The sequence below is a fragment of the Apteryx rowi genome, unplaced genomic scaffold (assembly GCF_003343035.1).
Source record: "Apteryx rowi isolate R43461 unplaced genomic scaffold, aptRow1 scaffold_157, whole genome shotgun sequence".
Taxonomy (NCBI): domain Eukaryota; kingdom Metazoa; phylum Chordata; class Aves; order Apterygiformes; family Apterygidae; genus Apteryx; species Apteryx rowi.
In genome coordinates, this window is record NW_020447830.1 from 1,637,344 (window position 1) to 1,654,738 (window position 17,395).

Below are 17,395 nucleotides of genomic sequence, written 5' to 3' on the forward strand. Positions count from 1 at the left end.
GGTTCATCAGGGGCTACAAAATCTAACCAGGGCCTTGGAAAGACTTCAGCAATTAGCTGATGCTGATGCTTCATGATGCTTTTGGCTGCCTAGCTACCGGTGCCTAAGTTTTAGGTTGATTATAACTGTTTAGGTTCCAACCGCATTTCTAGATTACAGTGCCAGTTTGTCTATTGTTCCAGGAACCGTGTATTTGCTTTCTTTTGAGGAACTCAAGGAGAGAAGTAGATATTTCTCTGTACATTGCTGGAAACAAAGACTTGCACATGAGCTGGGTGCTATGCCTCTGAGCAGCTTTATTCTTCCCTAAACTGTAAAGTCTGCATGCTAGCACTTTTCCATTATGATCTTGGGACTCCTCCAAATATATGGGCTTGGATTTTCAAAGAGTTTTTAGAGAATCTGGGTTCCAGATTTCATTAAAAATTAGTAGAGCTAAGGAATCTAGTAYGATCAAAGCCATATGGAATGGCTTCATATGAGAGATGTTTAAACAGACAGGACCTCACAAGCCTGATGGAGGAAAGGACTGTAAAATCRTGAATGATATGGAGAAGCTCTACAGGGAAGAACTCTTCACTATCTCTTCCAACACAAGAGCCAAGGTCATCAGTGAAACTAACAAGCAATGGAGTTAATACAAGCCCAAGGAGGTAACTCTTCAYGCAACATGGAGTTAAGCTGTGGAACTTCTAGGAGTGTTGGGGGTGCTACAAGTTTACATGGCAAAAAAACATCTGGACAAAATCCTAAAAGAAAAATCTATTGAGAGCTGCTAACTACAGAGATATCATCTTTGGTTTCCTGAGTCACTGTACACTTGCCCTTCCCTGCTCTTCTTTCCAAGGCATCTGTTATTGACCATTGCTAGAGATAGGATATTCAATTTGATGAAGCCTTGACCTGACTCSTAGAGTCATTCTTAGCTTCTTTACACTTATGACAGGAGAAATCACCCTCAAGTTTAGAATAGATGCCCAAATTTTAGAAGATGAAATTTAGCTGAGACAATACTCCCTCATTCAGGTTCAGGTTTAAGAAATCTTAAAATTCTGACTTTGCAGTCACAAGAAGCTGGATTCAGTGATCTAGAACTTCCTTTCAATTCTGTTATTGAATTTCACCCATTAGTCCACATACTGAACTCAGTACAGGGGTCTTGGGCTAAAACTTATTATCCTGAAACATGTCATCTTTATTTTGTCACATAAAGTTAAATCAAGTCTTCTCTATGTGAAAAAAAAAGAAAAAAAAGAGAGAAAAAAAAGACCGTTCCTAATGACTTCAGCTTAACTTTGCTAATAAGGGAACTCCAGCATGAACTATGATGTTCTCCACTTGCCTATTCAAGTGATCAGTGGATCAGTGATCCCATTACACACATTATTAAGGGAAAAGTCATGGAAGAACCTGATATGCAGATAAAAAGACTCTCTATTTTTCAACAGTTTTTTATAATGTTTTTGCTTTTCCATGCCAATGCCAGGTCAAATAACCCTTTCTAAGGGTAAAAAAAAAAGCCTTGAAACCTGTTCACGTAAAAGACTAAAAATATCACTGACTAAGGAAACTAAAGATACCTCTATCTTCTCAAAGAAACATTAATAAACTCCAGGGAAAGATTATCRACAGCTAACAGATAAAGTTTCATAAGGAATGCACTGTTGGTGTGTGTTTTGCAATACAGTGTCAGTCCCCAGGGAAATGGTATGCAGTCATGAGAGGGTTGGGTAGAAGAGGTCGTAAAAGACAAGCCAAGGTCTCCTGAAGCACTGAAAATATCTCTGCAATTTAATGCTGACAAAATATTTTTTTCCAGATTTAACTTGTGAACAAAACTCTCAAGTGGATGTGGTTTAATGATTTCACTGTTGTGAAAGATGAATCATGACTGTTTACCACATATATGGTTTTTACTTTTTCTTTTTTCCTAAATATAAGAAACAGGAATTAACACTTCTGTGTTGTTTTACACCATGTTCTATGTTTGTGCATGCATCTGTGTTTGTCTGTCTGTCCTTGGCCACCAATAACATGTATCTCCTGATCAGTTTCAAAAATTGTGAACAGAGCAGAAGAGATTTCAGTCACAATTTCTTCCCACATTTTTTGGGAATTAGACCGTAAATAGATTCTATTACTTTCCCTTAAGGGAAAAAGTAAGTATATTAGAGGTCAAAATCCACGTAAGAGCTCTTCTGGAATGTGCTTCATTAGCTGCAGTGTTCAGAATTTGACTTCAAATGATCTAAGAAAGAGGTAGAACATTTCTATCTGTGATTTGTAAAGCTCCCTCAATATCCAGCCAAGGTTATTGGTTTAAAAGCTGCATGACAAAACTCTCACTGTTTCTTAGCGCTGATGGGAGAGATGTTGAAAGCTCACAGAACCAATTACCTTCACAAAAGGCACTGAGCTGTACCCTTGCAGAGAGCCAAGGACTAGAGCAGTCCAGCAGCTCCTTCTCCTGCAAGTGGTGCTTTGAAGTTCATTGGCAGTGTGAGCTGAGGAATTTTTGCACTGTTTTTTGCCTAATATACTCMGCCCTTGTACAGCCCCAGTGTAACACTCTTTGGTAATGCTTTCAGTAGTGGGTTAGCATCTCTTGTGTGAGGTCTTTTTTCTTTCAGCTGCTCCCAGGAGAAGAATGAGCGTTTAGAAGAGGTTTGGCTTCGTTGTGCACATAGTTTCCTTTCACTGTGTTATCTACTCTGAGCACAAACAGCTTTTTTATTCCCAGGGCTCTCAGTCTAGTTTCAGAAGCTTTAAATTGCGTTAACGAGAAACTTTGTGCTAGACTGTCTTAAAAGTTATTGCAGAAGGACAAGAGGTTCCAGTGCTCTGTACTCAGTATGCACAACACCTCTTTGCCTTCTGCTTCTGCAGCTCTGTAYCCTCCCTTGAGAATAGTAATTTCTCAACAGTAATAGTAAAAATATCAACTAAAAACTAAAAGAAACACAAGATTTCACTTGTTAGGGTCTCATCTGGTGTGCAGTAATCTCCCACTCTATTTCTTTATAAACCAATGCAAGTGCTCCCTCTAGTTAATTATACCTGCAGTTTCTGRATTCATGTAAAATTTGCAAAATTATCATTTTGTATTAATAGTACTAATTGGTTTAATGGCTAAGCTAGCAAAGTAGCTCTCTCCATAGGCATATRGATTGCAGTTGCATCCATAACACCAGAAAAAGCTACAGCATTTAACATCTCTGTTGCTGATTTGCATTTGAATATGAGTTACAATGTCTAGGTTAGGCAGGTCTAAGTGTCATATCAGACTGTTAGAAAATKCTTGGATTTCAAAAATCCAAAATCCAAAAATCTTCCTTCAATTTCGAAAGTAGAGTGTGATCATAGCATTCTCTACTGCTGGAATAACACAGATCACAGCAGGAAAATGCAATGACCACATGCCAGGACATGGTTGTATTCTCAGGGTACACAGAACGATTTAGAGATTGTCTAACTACGTAATGTGGCCATTTCATTCACCAGTGAAATACAGCCATCTCTGGGTAAAAAMCAGTAGCTGCTTAACCAAGCACTACCTACACAGTATTTTGAGCCAGGCAGTGCTTRTGAATACTATATCTAACCTGCACAGCAGGGGGAATTTGAAAAAGATAGCAGTGCAATTATCCACACTGGAATTCAGCCATGACTCTGAGGACTGTATGTCCAACCATGCAGAACAAAAATTAAAGAGTATCTTTAGTGACCCAAAACTGCAAAGGCCTGAGGTTTTCAACTCATTCAGTTGGTGGTGTTACTGGCAGCCCCATGCCTACACCTTTCACTGGTACAACTCTCACCACCTCTTTGAGCATCCAGAATAGCACGTCCTTCCTCAACTTACAATTAGCTAAGTGTGGATGAATCATCAAATGCTTGGTTCACCACATCCAGCRCGATTACTGTGTAGAAAGTCACAGCTGAAATATCTGAGTATACCTCTGTCTGAAGGCCAGTAACACAGAGTTATGCCAGTGATATGGAAGATACCTGCTGAATAACACAAGTTGCTGCTATTATTTGCAACCACTCATGGATGATGAGCAATGAGGCTGGAGCCAGTGTGGCTTCAGCACGCGGTATGTTGCTGTGAGCAGTCATCCCACCAGAGACTAGAAGTTACTTCATGGAAAAGAAATGGAGAGAAAGAAAGGACTGGAAATGGAAGAATAAAATTGTATTATTAAAACAGAGACTGATTAGTGGTTGTACAAAGGAGACCATATATAAGATAGGACATCCCGTAAAGTCTTTTTAGTTGGTTTTGTATTTACAATAGACTTTTTAAGCTTTTAATACTGTGCACAGTTTTTGCTATTGCAGTTGAATATAGTAGATAAATATTGATTTATAGCATTTGGCAAATGGTTCACTGAGTTCTGTATCCTTTTCCTGGTTCTTTAGGGGTAAATTATCAAACTGAAAGAGGGCAGCAATGGGAAAACTCCACAAGTGAAGTTTCTTTGTGTCCATTTTTGAACAGGGCTTGCGAACATGGTCATTAAGTTTTATACTTCTTCCTTACTGTTAGGTTTTAGTGTTGCAATTGGATTCAAAATAATTCAAAAAGCTCCARCCTTTTCTGAATCATGTTTAATCTATGGCCACAAACATATCTTTCACGCRTGAGTTTCATGGGCTAGTTGTACATAAAATATATTCCAAGAGAAACTAAATGCATTTGCTGCCTTTTGTTTTCACTGAAAAAACAGAGGCACAACTTTGGATTTCCCTGTGAAGGAACAAAGCAGCTAAGAAGAGCAGACTGTGTGGTTGTCAGAGTGCAGGATCATTCATTCTTTGCTTCCTCAGGTAGCAGATCCCACCTCTCCTTCCCAGCAGGAGAAAAAGGACAGTGCAAGACAGCAACTTTCCTCCACACACCAAAGAGCAGAGGACATACCCTTCCAAGGCTCAGCCCATCCCACATCTGTTCTTAGCTGCAGATCTGCAGTGCTCCAGCTGAGAACAGAAGTTACGAGCTACCATCCATCTACCTGTCTGAGTGGAGTTAACAAGAAAGTATGAACTAGAGTAAAAGATCTGCRGAAACGATATCCAAGATGAGGTATGCACAGCCCTACGTATAAAATATCCTAAAAGTATGTGCAAATACATAAAGAGATACTGTAAAAAATTACACTCCAAAGTCAGGCCAGACAGACTCTGAAGTTATAGGCATAAGCTGCAGCAAGGAAAATATTAAGAAATATCTTTATAAATGTACGGCCATTTAAGCACTGGAACAAGCTGTCAAGGCAGGTTATGGAATTGCCAGCAATGGTGCTATTCAAGGCTGGATTTGACGTTGCCCTATTAGGGATGATATACGTAGAGCTAAATCATTTCTGCCATGATGCAGCTCCTTTCCAGCCCAAATGAGCCAAATGCAAATGTGATGTGCATTGATACATGCTAAGTACAAGGAACGAAACTCCTGCTAAATGAGATCAACACACAGAAATGGTGTATCCGATAAAGAGCCTTAAATAACCCAGTCATAGGAATGAGCATTGCCATGAAAGGGTAGAAAAATGAAAGTGAGAGGAGTTCAGACAATTGTGTAAGATATTTGAAGAGGAAGTATCCTTTACTTTCTGCAAAGAATGTGTTTATTGATTAAGAGTATTAAATATATTTTCAAGTGTAAAAGAAAACTGTGTCTTTTAGCCTTTGACTTTTTAACTGGAAACATTCATTCTTCCTTAATCAGACCCACTTTTTCAAAGGACTTGCAGAAATGCTCATAGTAAATTGGAAGCAGCTCAAATGACAGCTACCAATCTGTTAGTTGCAGATGGAGAGCTGAGAAAGCTGTTTTAATTAAAAAAAAAAAAAAATCTGCATTTGGAGACCTCACCTTGGACAAAGGGGTTAATTCAATTCTCACTGGAGTCAGTAGGAAGAAAAGTTTAGCTGACCACTGTCAAACAACAAACCCAGCCAATATCTTTTGTATTTCCTCTGTTGTTGTGGGGGACCTCRGAGCACGCTGCAAACTGGTATTGGTGCTGTATACTTGGGCGATGGTCCAAGGACAAATGCTTCAACCTGAGCTGGGCCTCCGAATCACTGAGCAAGAGACCTGCAGATCTGCCTCCTGGGGTGGAGTAACTGTGTTGAGGACCTCTGAGTTGATAAGAGGAAAAAGGACTTTCCCCTTAGGCTCCAGAGGAAAAGAGCTAGTCTGCAATCCGTAGGTCTTTTTTTTATTATTTTTACATCTTTTCAGGTTTTTTTTCCTGTTTCCCCCCTTTTTGTTGTTWTTCCCATTTCCTACTGTAAGAGTCAAGAATGAACATTTTCTAATTTAGGACAAGGTATTTCCAATTCCTTAATGACCTGCTAAATGGATGGGGACTTGAATTACTACAATATACAAAATGATAGATTCACTGTATTCCTAAGGCATGGAGTTGCAGGGTTTTTATGTCAACAGGTCTCTTCATTCTAAGGAGTCATTCCACTGCAGCTCAAACAGCTAGGAGATGATCATATAACATGAAATTCATAYGGGATTTGCTTTACTGCTGCATCAAAAGAACAAAAACAAAGTCACAGTTTCCTCTTGAAACATCATTTCTAAGTTGCAGCTGTAATCTGAAAGTCCATTGCTTGAAGCAAAGGTTAGGAATGCTGTGATACTTTGAGTACATCTGAACTGGAGCTAGCATGCACTTTAGCCCTCAAATTTGTCTTCTGAGATTAAAAAAGAATACTTTCGTCATCTGTATTAGGACATTTTTTCCCCGTAATTTCCCCTGACATTAYTACTAATGATAATAACAGGATATCTCAAATTTACTTAGAGGTGATCACCTGCCATTATTTCAACGACTGCTAGAGTTGTCGTCTGRAAGAAGTTAGATGACTGAAATATAGTCTGAAATAATGACAACTGCCTTGTCTGCCTTTGTCCTGCCTCCTCCTCCCATCTGAAAAACTGAGTCAGTGGAAGGAATAACTGAAAATCTTAACAAAAAAACCCTGCACCACAGGTAAAATCTTTGCCATCCRTTTCGCACTCTCACGTCAGGCATGGGGTTGCTACTGAAAACAGTTAGTCTATTGCTTCCTAAAGATTTTGCACCTCTTTATAGCACTGTTACTAACAGTATTATTATTGGTGATAGTAGTAGTCATAATATTACAGTGTGTTCTGGGGTATCCATGGAGCTTAATGTTATCGAAATGCTGAATGAGAARTAACCTCTCCCATGAAGATCTTACAGTCTTCATAGACCGGACTTACAAAGAGCAGGATATATTTCTTACATCCAGTTACTGTTAATCCAGCCTTCTAAGAAATAAACATACTTTATAATACAAAAAGCATAACTACAGTCTAATTACATTGTAGTTACATTTTTAACCTAAGATTTCCACTAATCTCTRTAAAGAGATACTTCATTGACTGGTCAAGAATAATTATGGCATAAAATTACTTAATTGATATACCTGCATTTTAAAAATATACAGTCAGCTCCTCAGCTGAGTTAAATCACCACCTCTCTGATGATATCGGTYTGGTTCCTGAGCATTAAAAAGCAAATCATGGGAGCAATAATATCTCAATTATGTAGTTAACCTTCTGGTTATATTAATTAGTGATGATTAGACATGGGAAATCATAATTATGTCATGTACATAACATCCCTTTGAAATTGCATTGCRAATCCAAACACAAAAGGCAGATGTGAACACCTAACCAGGTACATTTCTCAGGTCCAGAACAAATCAGAAACCCAGTGATTTGACTCTCTATCTCTTATCTAAAACTCTTTTAGTTGGGATAGCTTCCCGGAAGAGGAATCATCATTAGATACAAGATAAAACTTTCCCAAATTCTGATTTCACACAGCAATTAATATAACATGACTTTAAAAAGAAGAAAAAACAGATCCTATTGTAACTCCATGCATTAAACTGCATTTTTCATTAGAGCCCTTTTAGCGGAAGGGTACTGATGCTAATGCATATATTTAAATTGCATATCACTTCCCATCACAAGAAGTATTATAACATTACTTCAAGAAGCTCAAACCCCTCCATTATTTCCAGAAGGACTTTGAGTTCCAGAAGGAGGAAGCCATGAAACTAAGGAAGCACCTTTCCTTTAGCTCAGCACAGTTCATTTAGCCATTTGACTACGATATAAACAGCTAAAAGTCCGCACCTCMTCCTGTTCGCTGGAGATCCTGGCAGCCAGCCAGGGAACTTTCTAGGAGCTGGTCCTCACTGATTCCAAAAAGGCAGTGGTGGACACTGTGCTGAGGAAACTGGGTTTCCAGAGGCAGCTGTTTTAGAGGAGAGAGTATGAGGGAGTCTGGCCAAGGARGATTTTCCACCACTGTCCTTGTGCCTAACTTGAGGCTAAAGTTTCTCCCCTCCAAGAATAAAGAAGAGAAAGAGCCAGTCAGAGCCAAAGCTCTTCCCCCAGAATTCCCGAGTGCCAGCACTTTATCCCAGCATACCATTCCCTCACTGCAGGACTACCGTAAATAATTAAAGTGTTGTTCATTCAGTCCAAATTTGCAAAAATATTAAACATTTCATTTCTAGATGGGCATCTAACACCTATTGAAACCCACAGGAGCTCTTCACCAAACAGGAATTATGTACCTAATATGTAATTTGTACAAGTGTTCCTGTCATTCCAATGGCAATATTCTCCTGTGCAGGAAAAAGGACAAGTGCAGATGAACATCACGGAATTTCTTTTTTCTCCTTCCATTAAAAAAAGAAATTCAGAAGAAACTGCATATTTTTATATATATATATATATATATATTTTTTTTTAATGGACATTTTGCAAATATCAGACTGTGATGGTCCAAAGTTAGGAGCTGCCAGAATTAAGATTGCCTGTGCATCCTGGGTGGCACTGCACTTGCATGTACTTTGAGGCTATTACTCGTGTGGTTGTCTGCTTTGTTTTTTATTGAAGCTTTATCATTCGTCTTTGGAARGCTGATTTGTAAATCTATCATCTGTAATTCTGGGAAACTCTACTTCGCAGACTTTTTCATTTATATCTACAYAACTATTGTTTGACTTTATTATTTGCTTGTGAGGGTCTGCTAGCAGCAAAGGRCTCGGATGCAACATGGACCACAGGGTGTATAGAGCTCCCCAGAGTTAACAGCCTTGAGGGCCTTCAGTGGATCCAACTCCGTGGAAGCCCAGGGGAATCTTTCCTAGACTGTGCCTGCTTAAAGGTAATTAATAGGCAATACAGGAGGAACAGGTTGGGATAGAAAGATGAAAGTAACATCTGATATGAGAATATTAATATCTAGAAGAAGCAAAAAAGCTGGCAGGCCCTATTCTCTGGTATTGCCCATCAGCTCCAGGCAATCTCTGCTTGGGACAATGCTGAGATTTCATAGGATTACATCTAAGCTGTTGGATCCACTGCACCGTAAACCAGGTTCTATAGAAAACTGCCAGGCAAGGACCAATTTTGTGAAGTCCTGGGCATATCGCAGGCAGTCCAATGCACCATTAGCTGGCACTCTTATTTAAGGAACTAAAAGCACATGGCACTTTGTAGTGTGTAATCCAACATGACTTTGATAACTCATGCTTCCTGTCTTTTAGTTTATCAAGTTGTAAAGCTGTTGTGCTGTTATTTACCAACAGCAGTTCCTAGGCATAGTAAGCTGTCATCTAATGATATTTCCAGATCAATCTGAGATTCTTGGATGAAATTTCTGTAAAGGGCTACTTAAATGTTTTCTTTTTTCATGTGAAGCGAGCTCAATATGATGTTATGGAAGCAATCCTTGCAAATATCTTACTTGAAGAGAGKTTTTTTTCTTTTACTGTTGGCAGTGGCCATGACAAGAGTGACAGCACAAAACACCACAGGAAGTTAAAAACATTACTTTTCCTAGTGAGCTCACCCAGAAAACCAGCTCCTAAATTTCCACCACCCTAAATGGGAAACTGAGTCACTTTGCTTTCAGAAATTCATAGTCTTGCCTACTTCTTGTGGCAGCAGTCTATAAACAAATTGAAGGAAATGCAAATACCRTTTCAGTTGATGCACTCAGGACCTATGAATATGATGTTTTATGGCCTGCCCAAAGACAAACTTCTTGTACAGKCTCTATTTGGGGCTCTCTGGGAGAGATGGATCTGGGATCTGTAAAGCAAAATGTGTGGGCCACCAGTCTCTACAGCCATCTGAAAAGGGACRTCAGCAGAGGAACAAGCAATGGAGGGAAGGTGCTATTYGCCGCTTCAGCATTTTTTGCTTTTACTTCAACTTGCTGCACAAGCAAGGCAGTGCCACRTGGGCCTGCTCTTGGACACAAGCTTCCTGAAATCCAGCACCAAAGGTTGCCAGAATCTGGCAGCAAGCGTGAGTTTGCTTCACCTTCCTCCTTTTCTCTACCCTGCCATGCAGAACTCTTTTTCCTGTGCCTACACCCCTCGCTCAGCTGGGAACTAACCTTGTCACAGTGCTGCATGTTCTCTGCCCATCCTGCTGAGGTCCTTCGCTTGCCCTTCCCAGCACCTTCCTGTGAGCAAACAGCCTGGGAAAGGTCCTCCACTTCACTGTGGAGCTGTGCACGATGCCTGAAGAGCAAGACACACTTGCCTTCCCTTCAAACGGTTCCTCTCTCTGACAAAAGCAGTATAGAGACCTAGCCAGGGCCTCAGGCGCTCAGTCTGCACTAATAAACAAAGCAGTGTCAGGGACCATTCTCTGGACCTGAAGCTAACRGGTGTGGTCTGGCCATATTCATACAGCTAAACTCCATTTTTTCCCCAAACAAATGCTGCATCCAAACCACATCATCTCAGCTAAACCCCAGTGTGTGCCTGGGATAGGTGTGGAAGACTAAGAGTTGGCAGAAACCAAACCATGCAGGGGACCATTGTCACAATTTAAGAGTGCAGATGACTGAATAAGAGGCTCTGGCATTAGTATGAATGAGGCTGAACCAGCCATTCAATTCCTTGGGGGTCTTCTGCCTCACTCTTCCCTCTCCCTTCTGGAATTTGGCCCATCAACTCCTTCCCACCAAGGTATCTCTGCCAGCTGCTCCAGACATCCTGGGTGCAGGACCTACGAGATGGATATACAGACAGAGGACAGAGAAAATAGAAGGCAGAGGGCTGGGGGATGTGCAGTCTTGCAGGACTTTTCTGGAGATGAGGAATGAGCAGATGTGTTATTTTGTGTTTTTTTTTTTTTTTAAAGAAAAATGTGGGATCCTCCTCCAAACCTTGACTCTAGTTTGTGGCTTTGCATATTTAGCTATCTCTCACTGTAGCACAGGACTGGGCATGAATATAACAAAAATGAGTGGAGATTAAGAAATTATCTGCAAAGAGGTGGAGACCCGGGTGCAGAGATAAGATTTCCAGACACCAAAAAGCCAGCACGAAGGCTTTTGAATCTGGGCTGCCTTGAAGAGATTTTGCATAGAGGGTCATCACTGCTGTTCAGACTCATGACATGGTGAAATTATGACCAACATGGACSTGATTGCACAGAACAATGCTGTCTCAGCAAGCCTTTTGGGGCGCATTTTCCTCTTCCTTTTCAATATACCTTCCTAGCAAGCTAATTAACCACACAAACATGTTAAATGTGCTGGAACAGCAACAAGAACAGAAAGAGTGAAAACAATTCTCCTGCTAAAGGAATCGGATTTAATGTTTGTTCTTCAGCTGCACCTTCTCCTGCCCTGGTGTAACACAAAGGAAATCTCTGCAGCTGATCTCAGGCTTCACAAACCAAGGGATTAGGCGCTACGGATACTGACAGGCCCCTTTGCTTACAGCCTTGCAAACACCACCACTATAATCTCCTCTCCGAGATAAAGCCCATCAATCTTATTCTTACACCAAACCATTCCCCTCTGCCCCCTCATGCGGAACTGGAAGAGAAACCTTCATCAGGAAAGAAGCTAAAACCTTTCCTCTCCTTCCTCCTCTCCCTCCTGTTTTAACTTACTCTTTCAGCTGGCCTCCCATCAAAGTCAGTTAACACATATCCATTTTCTATGCTGAGCTGACTAGTTTTCAATAACAATTTCTCCTTCATTTTGTAACAGAAATCAATAAAACTGCCCCTCTCTAACATTGGCCGAGCTTCCAGCAACGTCATTCTCTCTTCATTGTTGCTACTGCTTTATTTTGCTTTCTTTTTCCTTTTTTTTTTTTTTTTTGGCAAGGCACAGATCAATTTAACAAGATGAAAACGACTTAGACTTTCACTCAAGGTAAAATCTGCACTTTATAACCCAGGATGTAATTTACAATCCTGTCATTAAGCTCGGTTAATCCTATTATTATGAAGATAAATAATTACCCATAGCGAAGAAAGGGATTCCCAACAGAGTAGAATTATATTTTCCATCAGTTATGAAAAATATCCCTGCCGCAGTGACACTGGAAATACAGATAGTGAGTACTCCCAAGAGTCCCAGGAAAGGTTTGCTACGCAGGCAGTCCTTCATGGAGCTCGAGAGGGTAGCAGTCAGGAGAATCAGCATCAGGCTCACCAAAATCTTGCCCCTGGCCAAGAGACTGGTCTTGTGGAAGTCCTTCCAGAGGCTAAAGGACGCTAGGGAGTAGAGCTGCAGATCTTGGTGATCCAGCTGCATCTTGTGCATCAGTTTACAGAATTCACTCTCCCATTTCTCCCCAATGAGGTCCTGGGTGACAGAGCCATACGTTTGGAGGTAGTAAGTGATTTGGATGGCTCTGGCTGATTTGACTCTCTGGTCCTTGCTGTTTGGCACTTCCATGACCCCTCCGAGCTGGTGGCCAATAAAACTGCTCCTTCCATCCTGGGAGGGAAAGTAAAAATATGAGCATGTGGTTATCCTGCATAAGATGTTACAGTGATACTGTTTGACTCTACTTTTCTTTCCGACACATGCCGAGAGCATGATTCAAAGGCCACTGCAGTCAATAGGAGTCTTGCCATTCACTTCAGTGGACTTTGGGTGGCATCCCTGTTCCCTCTCTCTCTCTGCTTCTTACTCATTATAGACTCATCTGCAATTCTGTGCTGCAGTTCAGGGATTGCCCAGATACTCACTGCAGCCCCAGATGTTCAGAGTCTGAAATGTTGCATGCAAGCTCCTCACCCGTGGGAGAGGTTCACTTTTCCACATTTTAACTGTGACAGACAACAACAAATCTCCAATACTGAAGTATGAAACATTTGAGAAGAAGATCAATTTATGGAACATTTGTGATTTCCTGGCACTCTGCAACTGCTTGTTAAAAAGCAGGGATTTTACAGAAAATAAGGCACCAGTTCCAACCTCAGTACACAGATGTATGTATAGATGGATCCACAATGTTTAATATAGCTACTCTGGCTCTAGAACAATACAGTTAAAATAAGACTTTATGAACTGTTTACTTGAACTTTCATGGATTTCTATCACAGGAAAGAGATAAGAATCTACTCTGGTCCTCAATTTAGCTCAGATTTTTCTGTATATTTCAAGAACATAAACCTTACTCTGGTCTCACTTATTTCAGCATATGCTAGGACAGAGTGGTAAACTCCATGAAAATCAGTAGAGAAAATGAAAATCAGATGCATTCAGGATCTGCACCAATGTATTTACAGGACCTGACCACTTTCTGTAGAAATATCTGGTCCTGTTTAAATGCCTTCTTTCTTGTTTTGTAAAAATGTTTGATATGATTTTTTTAGCAACTGGTTATTCTAGTGCTCTAGAATAACTGCAATCTGCCCCTATGAAGTTAGGAGATCAAACCCCAGATGCAAAGTGAGTAAGAAGACTCATTAGATTGGATAAAAATGTCCTAGCACAAGTAATTTCTTTGATCAAAAAACTCTAAAAATGTCTGCTTTAAGCCAAATAACAGACCTTCACTTCTTTTTCTGTAAATGGGATTAAAAGTTTTCAGATTTCTTTCCTTTTGTATTTAAGAAAAGCATAACATTCTCAAGTCAGTTAATATATAAAACATCTTGCAGGTGTGAGTCACATGAGATATAACTCTTTGTCTGGAGGTATTATGGGAATGAGCTGACTGACAGCTTGAATTTGGGAGACACTCTGTCCTACACACGCACGGAAGCACTCATCTGCAAAAGGCTAGAAACATTTGGAGGAGACACTTTTAACTTCTTTCATGTCCAACATTAACCATTTCTAGAAACACTTGTGTGGCATGCAGGTCACCACCTGAAATTCCCAGGCCTGTGCTATGCCAGAGGTCAGACCTTATGTTCATAATGATTCCTATTCTTAGGAAAAATCAATGAAGCAAGGTACCAGACTGTATGAAACACAGATGTCTTCTGGGATGCCTGCTCTTTGAGCAAATAAATATCAGAAACTGAGAGACAGTGCTGAAGATGTTTTATATACTCACCTCATCTTGTCTCTGGTATGTAGAGGAGGTAATCCTCCCACAGAGAAATTTCTAACTATGCTTGCTTTCATGGCAAGAACTCGCACTGTTTTCAGCACTAGCCTGCCACAATCCAGGGAATGTGATGAAGCGATTTTCAGAAGCTCATTTTTTCCCTGTTCCCAGTTGTTATTTCCCATTGAAATAATGGCTTCTGGCAAGGTATCCTGGCACAAGCTGACGTAAAAGGTGACTTGCAGTCTAATGCCAGCTTCTCAAATCACCTGAAGCCTCATTACAGATGTCATATAAGCAGAGACAGCTTGCACATAGGGGCAGCTGGTGCTGTTTGGAGTCCAAAAATCCTCATCTCTAGCATATCAGGTTAGAATCCTATTTTGACTCGTTTTTTCTAGGTTTTCTAAGGAGGGTCACACCAAACACAAACACTCACAAGAAGTAAGTTTCAAAGCTGGTAATTAAGGCTTCAGCAGTGCAGCCCCAGTTTGTATCAGAGGCAAATTCACAGTTAAAAATCGCGTTTGGCACTGCTTCGAAATTTTAGGGAGCAATGTCATGTTTCCCCAGTATATATGCAGTGTTGACATTCAAATGTTTTTAGCCACTGCAGGACACTTTAGCAGCACAGCTCCCATCTGAGACAACGGACTGCAATTTAGACTCCATTGATTCACTATGCAGCATGCACTGCAAGGTTACTGGAAATTTTGTGATGGCCATCTGCCTTCCTCTGCGAACGGTGCACCAAACAACAGCAACATTTCAAAAGAGGCAACAGAACAGTCACGAATAAATCATATTCTGCTGTATCTTCCACGAAACAGAAGATAACAGCTATTTATTACACTGATGTACAGTAGGGCACCCTGCTCATATGTCAACAAAATAGAGAGCTTTCAGGTGGAATCAAGAAAATCATAGATGCTGAATTGCTCTGAGGGCATTTTGTCCATTCCCTTCCTTCCAAAGGAAGATTGTTTCCTACATATACAAGAGTTTTGCCTGTTTTGCTTTTAAAGGATGCAAACAAGAACCTGCCACCACGGCATCTGGGAAAATGGGGACAGTTTCTAGTACAACTCACATGCTGGCTTTGCCTAGATGCTCCACTAGACATTAAGGTCCTCTTGTGATAGGCAGGGCTTGATCAATGATCAATATTTCCAACCTCAGCGAGCAAGACAGGGGAAAAATGTGAAAAAATATTTCTATTTATCCCACTTGTAGATGGGGACTGCAGTGTGGGAAAACGAAGGCCCAGCATAGCCAGCTTAACTTTCAGCATTTTACAGAGACTTCTGAGTTTGGAGCCCAGCTGCTTCTCCATGACTAACAGTGATGGGCACTGTAGGGGAATTATTCAGCCAACCCAAGTGCTCAGCTGTCCTGCAGGACTGCCGCGGTAAAAGGGGACGTGAATAGCTGGGCTACCAGGATAGGCCTAAGATTTGGGGAACAAATGAGGCCACAGTGACCTGTAAAAACAAGGCCTGAAGACAAGATAGGTATTGAACAGGATCCTCTCATTCTGCCTGCTTCCCCCAAAGAAAAAAGCACTTTCTGAGGTCAATTAGCACCTCATTCCTGGTATGCCTCCACATGATGCTGCTTATAACAGATCCCTTACATGTTTTGCCTGCATACATTCCTACTCCCTGATCTTTTTCACAGGAAAGCAAAACCAAAATTAATGTAATAATAACACTTAGTGGGTATACACCAYTTTCCATCCTTGTATCTCCAGGGAATCTACAATAGAAGATAATGACTGTCTTTCCCAAGGTCACTAGCATGGCTGGAGCCTGAACTTCAACTCCCAGACTGCATCTATGCAATCTTTCTTTCTCTTTCCATCTTTCTCTGTCTGACTGTCCGTCTGTCTAATCAGCACTTCACTGTCTCCGTTCTCCCAGAGGACAAAAAGGCCCATCATCCATTCTGATGGCAGCTATTCTGATCCTAAYCTGACCATCTTTAAAAATGACATGAAATATAAATGACTTGATGGGACATGTGATATCTGATCTTAAACAGGGGCCAAGCAAAAACCTTTGCTTTGATGGAGAGTATTAAATTGTTTTATACRTACTCCCTTCTCTTTTTCTAGATGCCCAAAGCTGTTTGGTAAATTCAGACTCTGAAATCAGGGTGCAGGAGAGCTAAGGACTCTCAGAGAGGTGAGAGGCGACAGACATCAAAARCATTGTCCTCCTTTTCCTCCAGAATGATGGATTTTTCCATTTGCATTTATGCAGACCTTGCCTTGCACGTGTTTGAAAATCAGGGCTCCTTGTCCATTCAGAGTAAAAATCACTCATGTTGAGAGGATGGATGTGAAGAAAACCCCTGAACCATCATCTGCAGTATTTCATGCTAGAAATATTTCTGTWAAGGACACTTGAATATCCTAAGGATCCTTAACATCCTAAAAAGCTATAAAAATTTGGCTTACTCCAAAGCTGAGCACAGGATCTCACGAGCTAAACAAAAACAGCTGCTACTACTGAGCTAAATAGCCTTTACTTGCATGGTAGTAGGCATAGGTCCTCTGTAAATACAGCCCAGAGGGATACTAGTAATACTTCCTTATCATTAAATTACCCTGGGACCTTTTCTATTTGCCTAACGATTACAGCACCACCGCTGAAATCACGATCGAATGCACYACCTGGTCCTGGCTGGTGCCAGCTCTCTCGCACCCCTCCTCTGCTCCTGCATGACCGCTGCGTGCCATGGCAGCAAGCTGTGGGCAGGGCTCCTTCTCCTTCCTGCTCCGACTGACACCAACCTCCACCGACTTCCCTCTCACAGGCATGCCGGAGGACTTAACATGTTTTTGGGAGAGGTAAAAGCAGTGTCGTTTCCTGCTGTCCCACCACCCCATGCAGTGGAAGCCAGGGCTCATGAAGGGGTTGACATCTATTTTAGGTCCCTGACAATGAGCAGTGGAGCCCTGATACCCAACATCCAGATCATTCTTATCCCAAGTATATTC

At 41.0% G+C, this 17,395-nt stretch overlaps 1 protein-coding gene across 2 annotated transcripts in view; it reads right to left on the reverse strand.

The window, feature by feature from the left end:
* Positions 1–17,395, reverse strand: part of PTCHD4 (patched domain containing 4) — an 88,018-nt gene that overhangs the window by 49,765 nt on the left and 20,858 nt on the right. For both annotated transcript variants that reach the window (XM_026059424.1, XM_026059423.1), the window contains exon 2: positions 12,347–12,827. In XM_026059424.1, the coding sequence (XP_025915209.1) occupies positions 12,347–12,827 (481 nt within the window). The remainder of the gene's footprint in view (positions 1–12,346; positions 12,828–17,395) is intronic.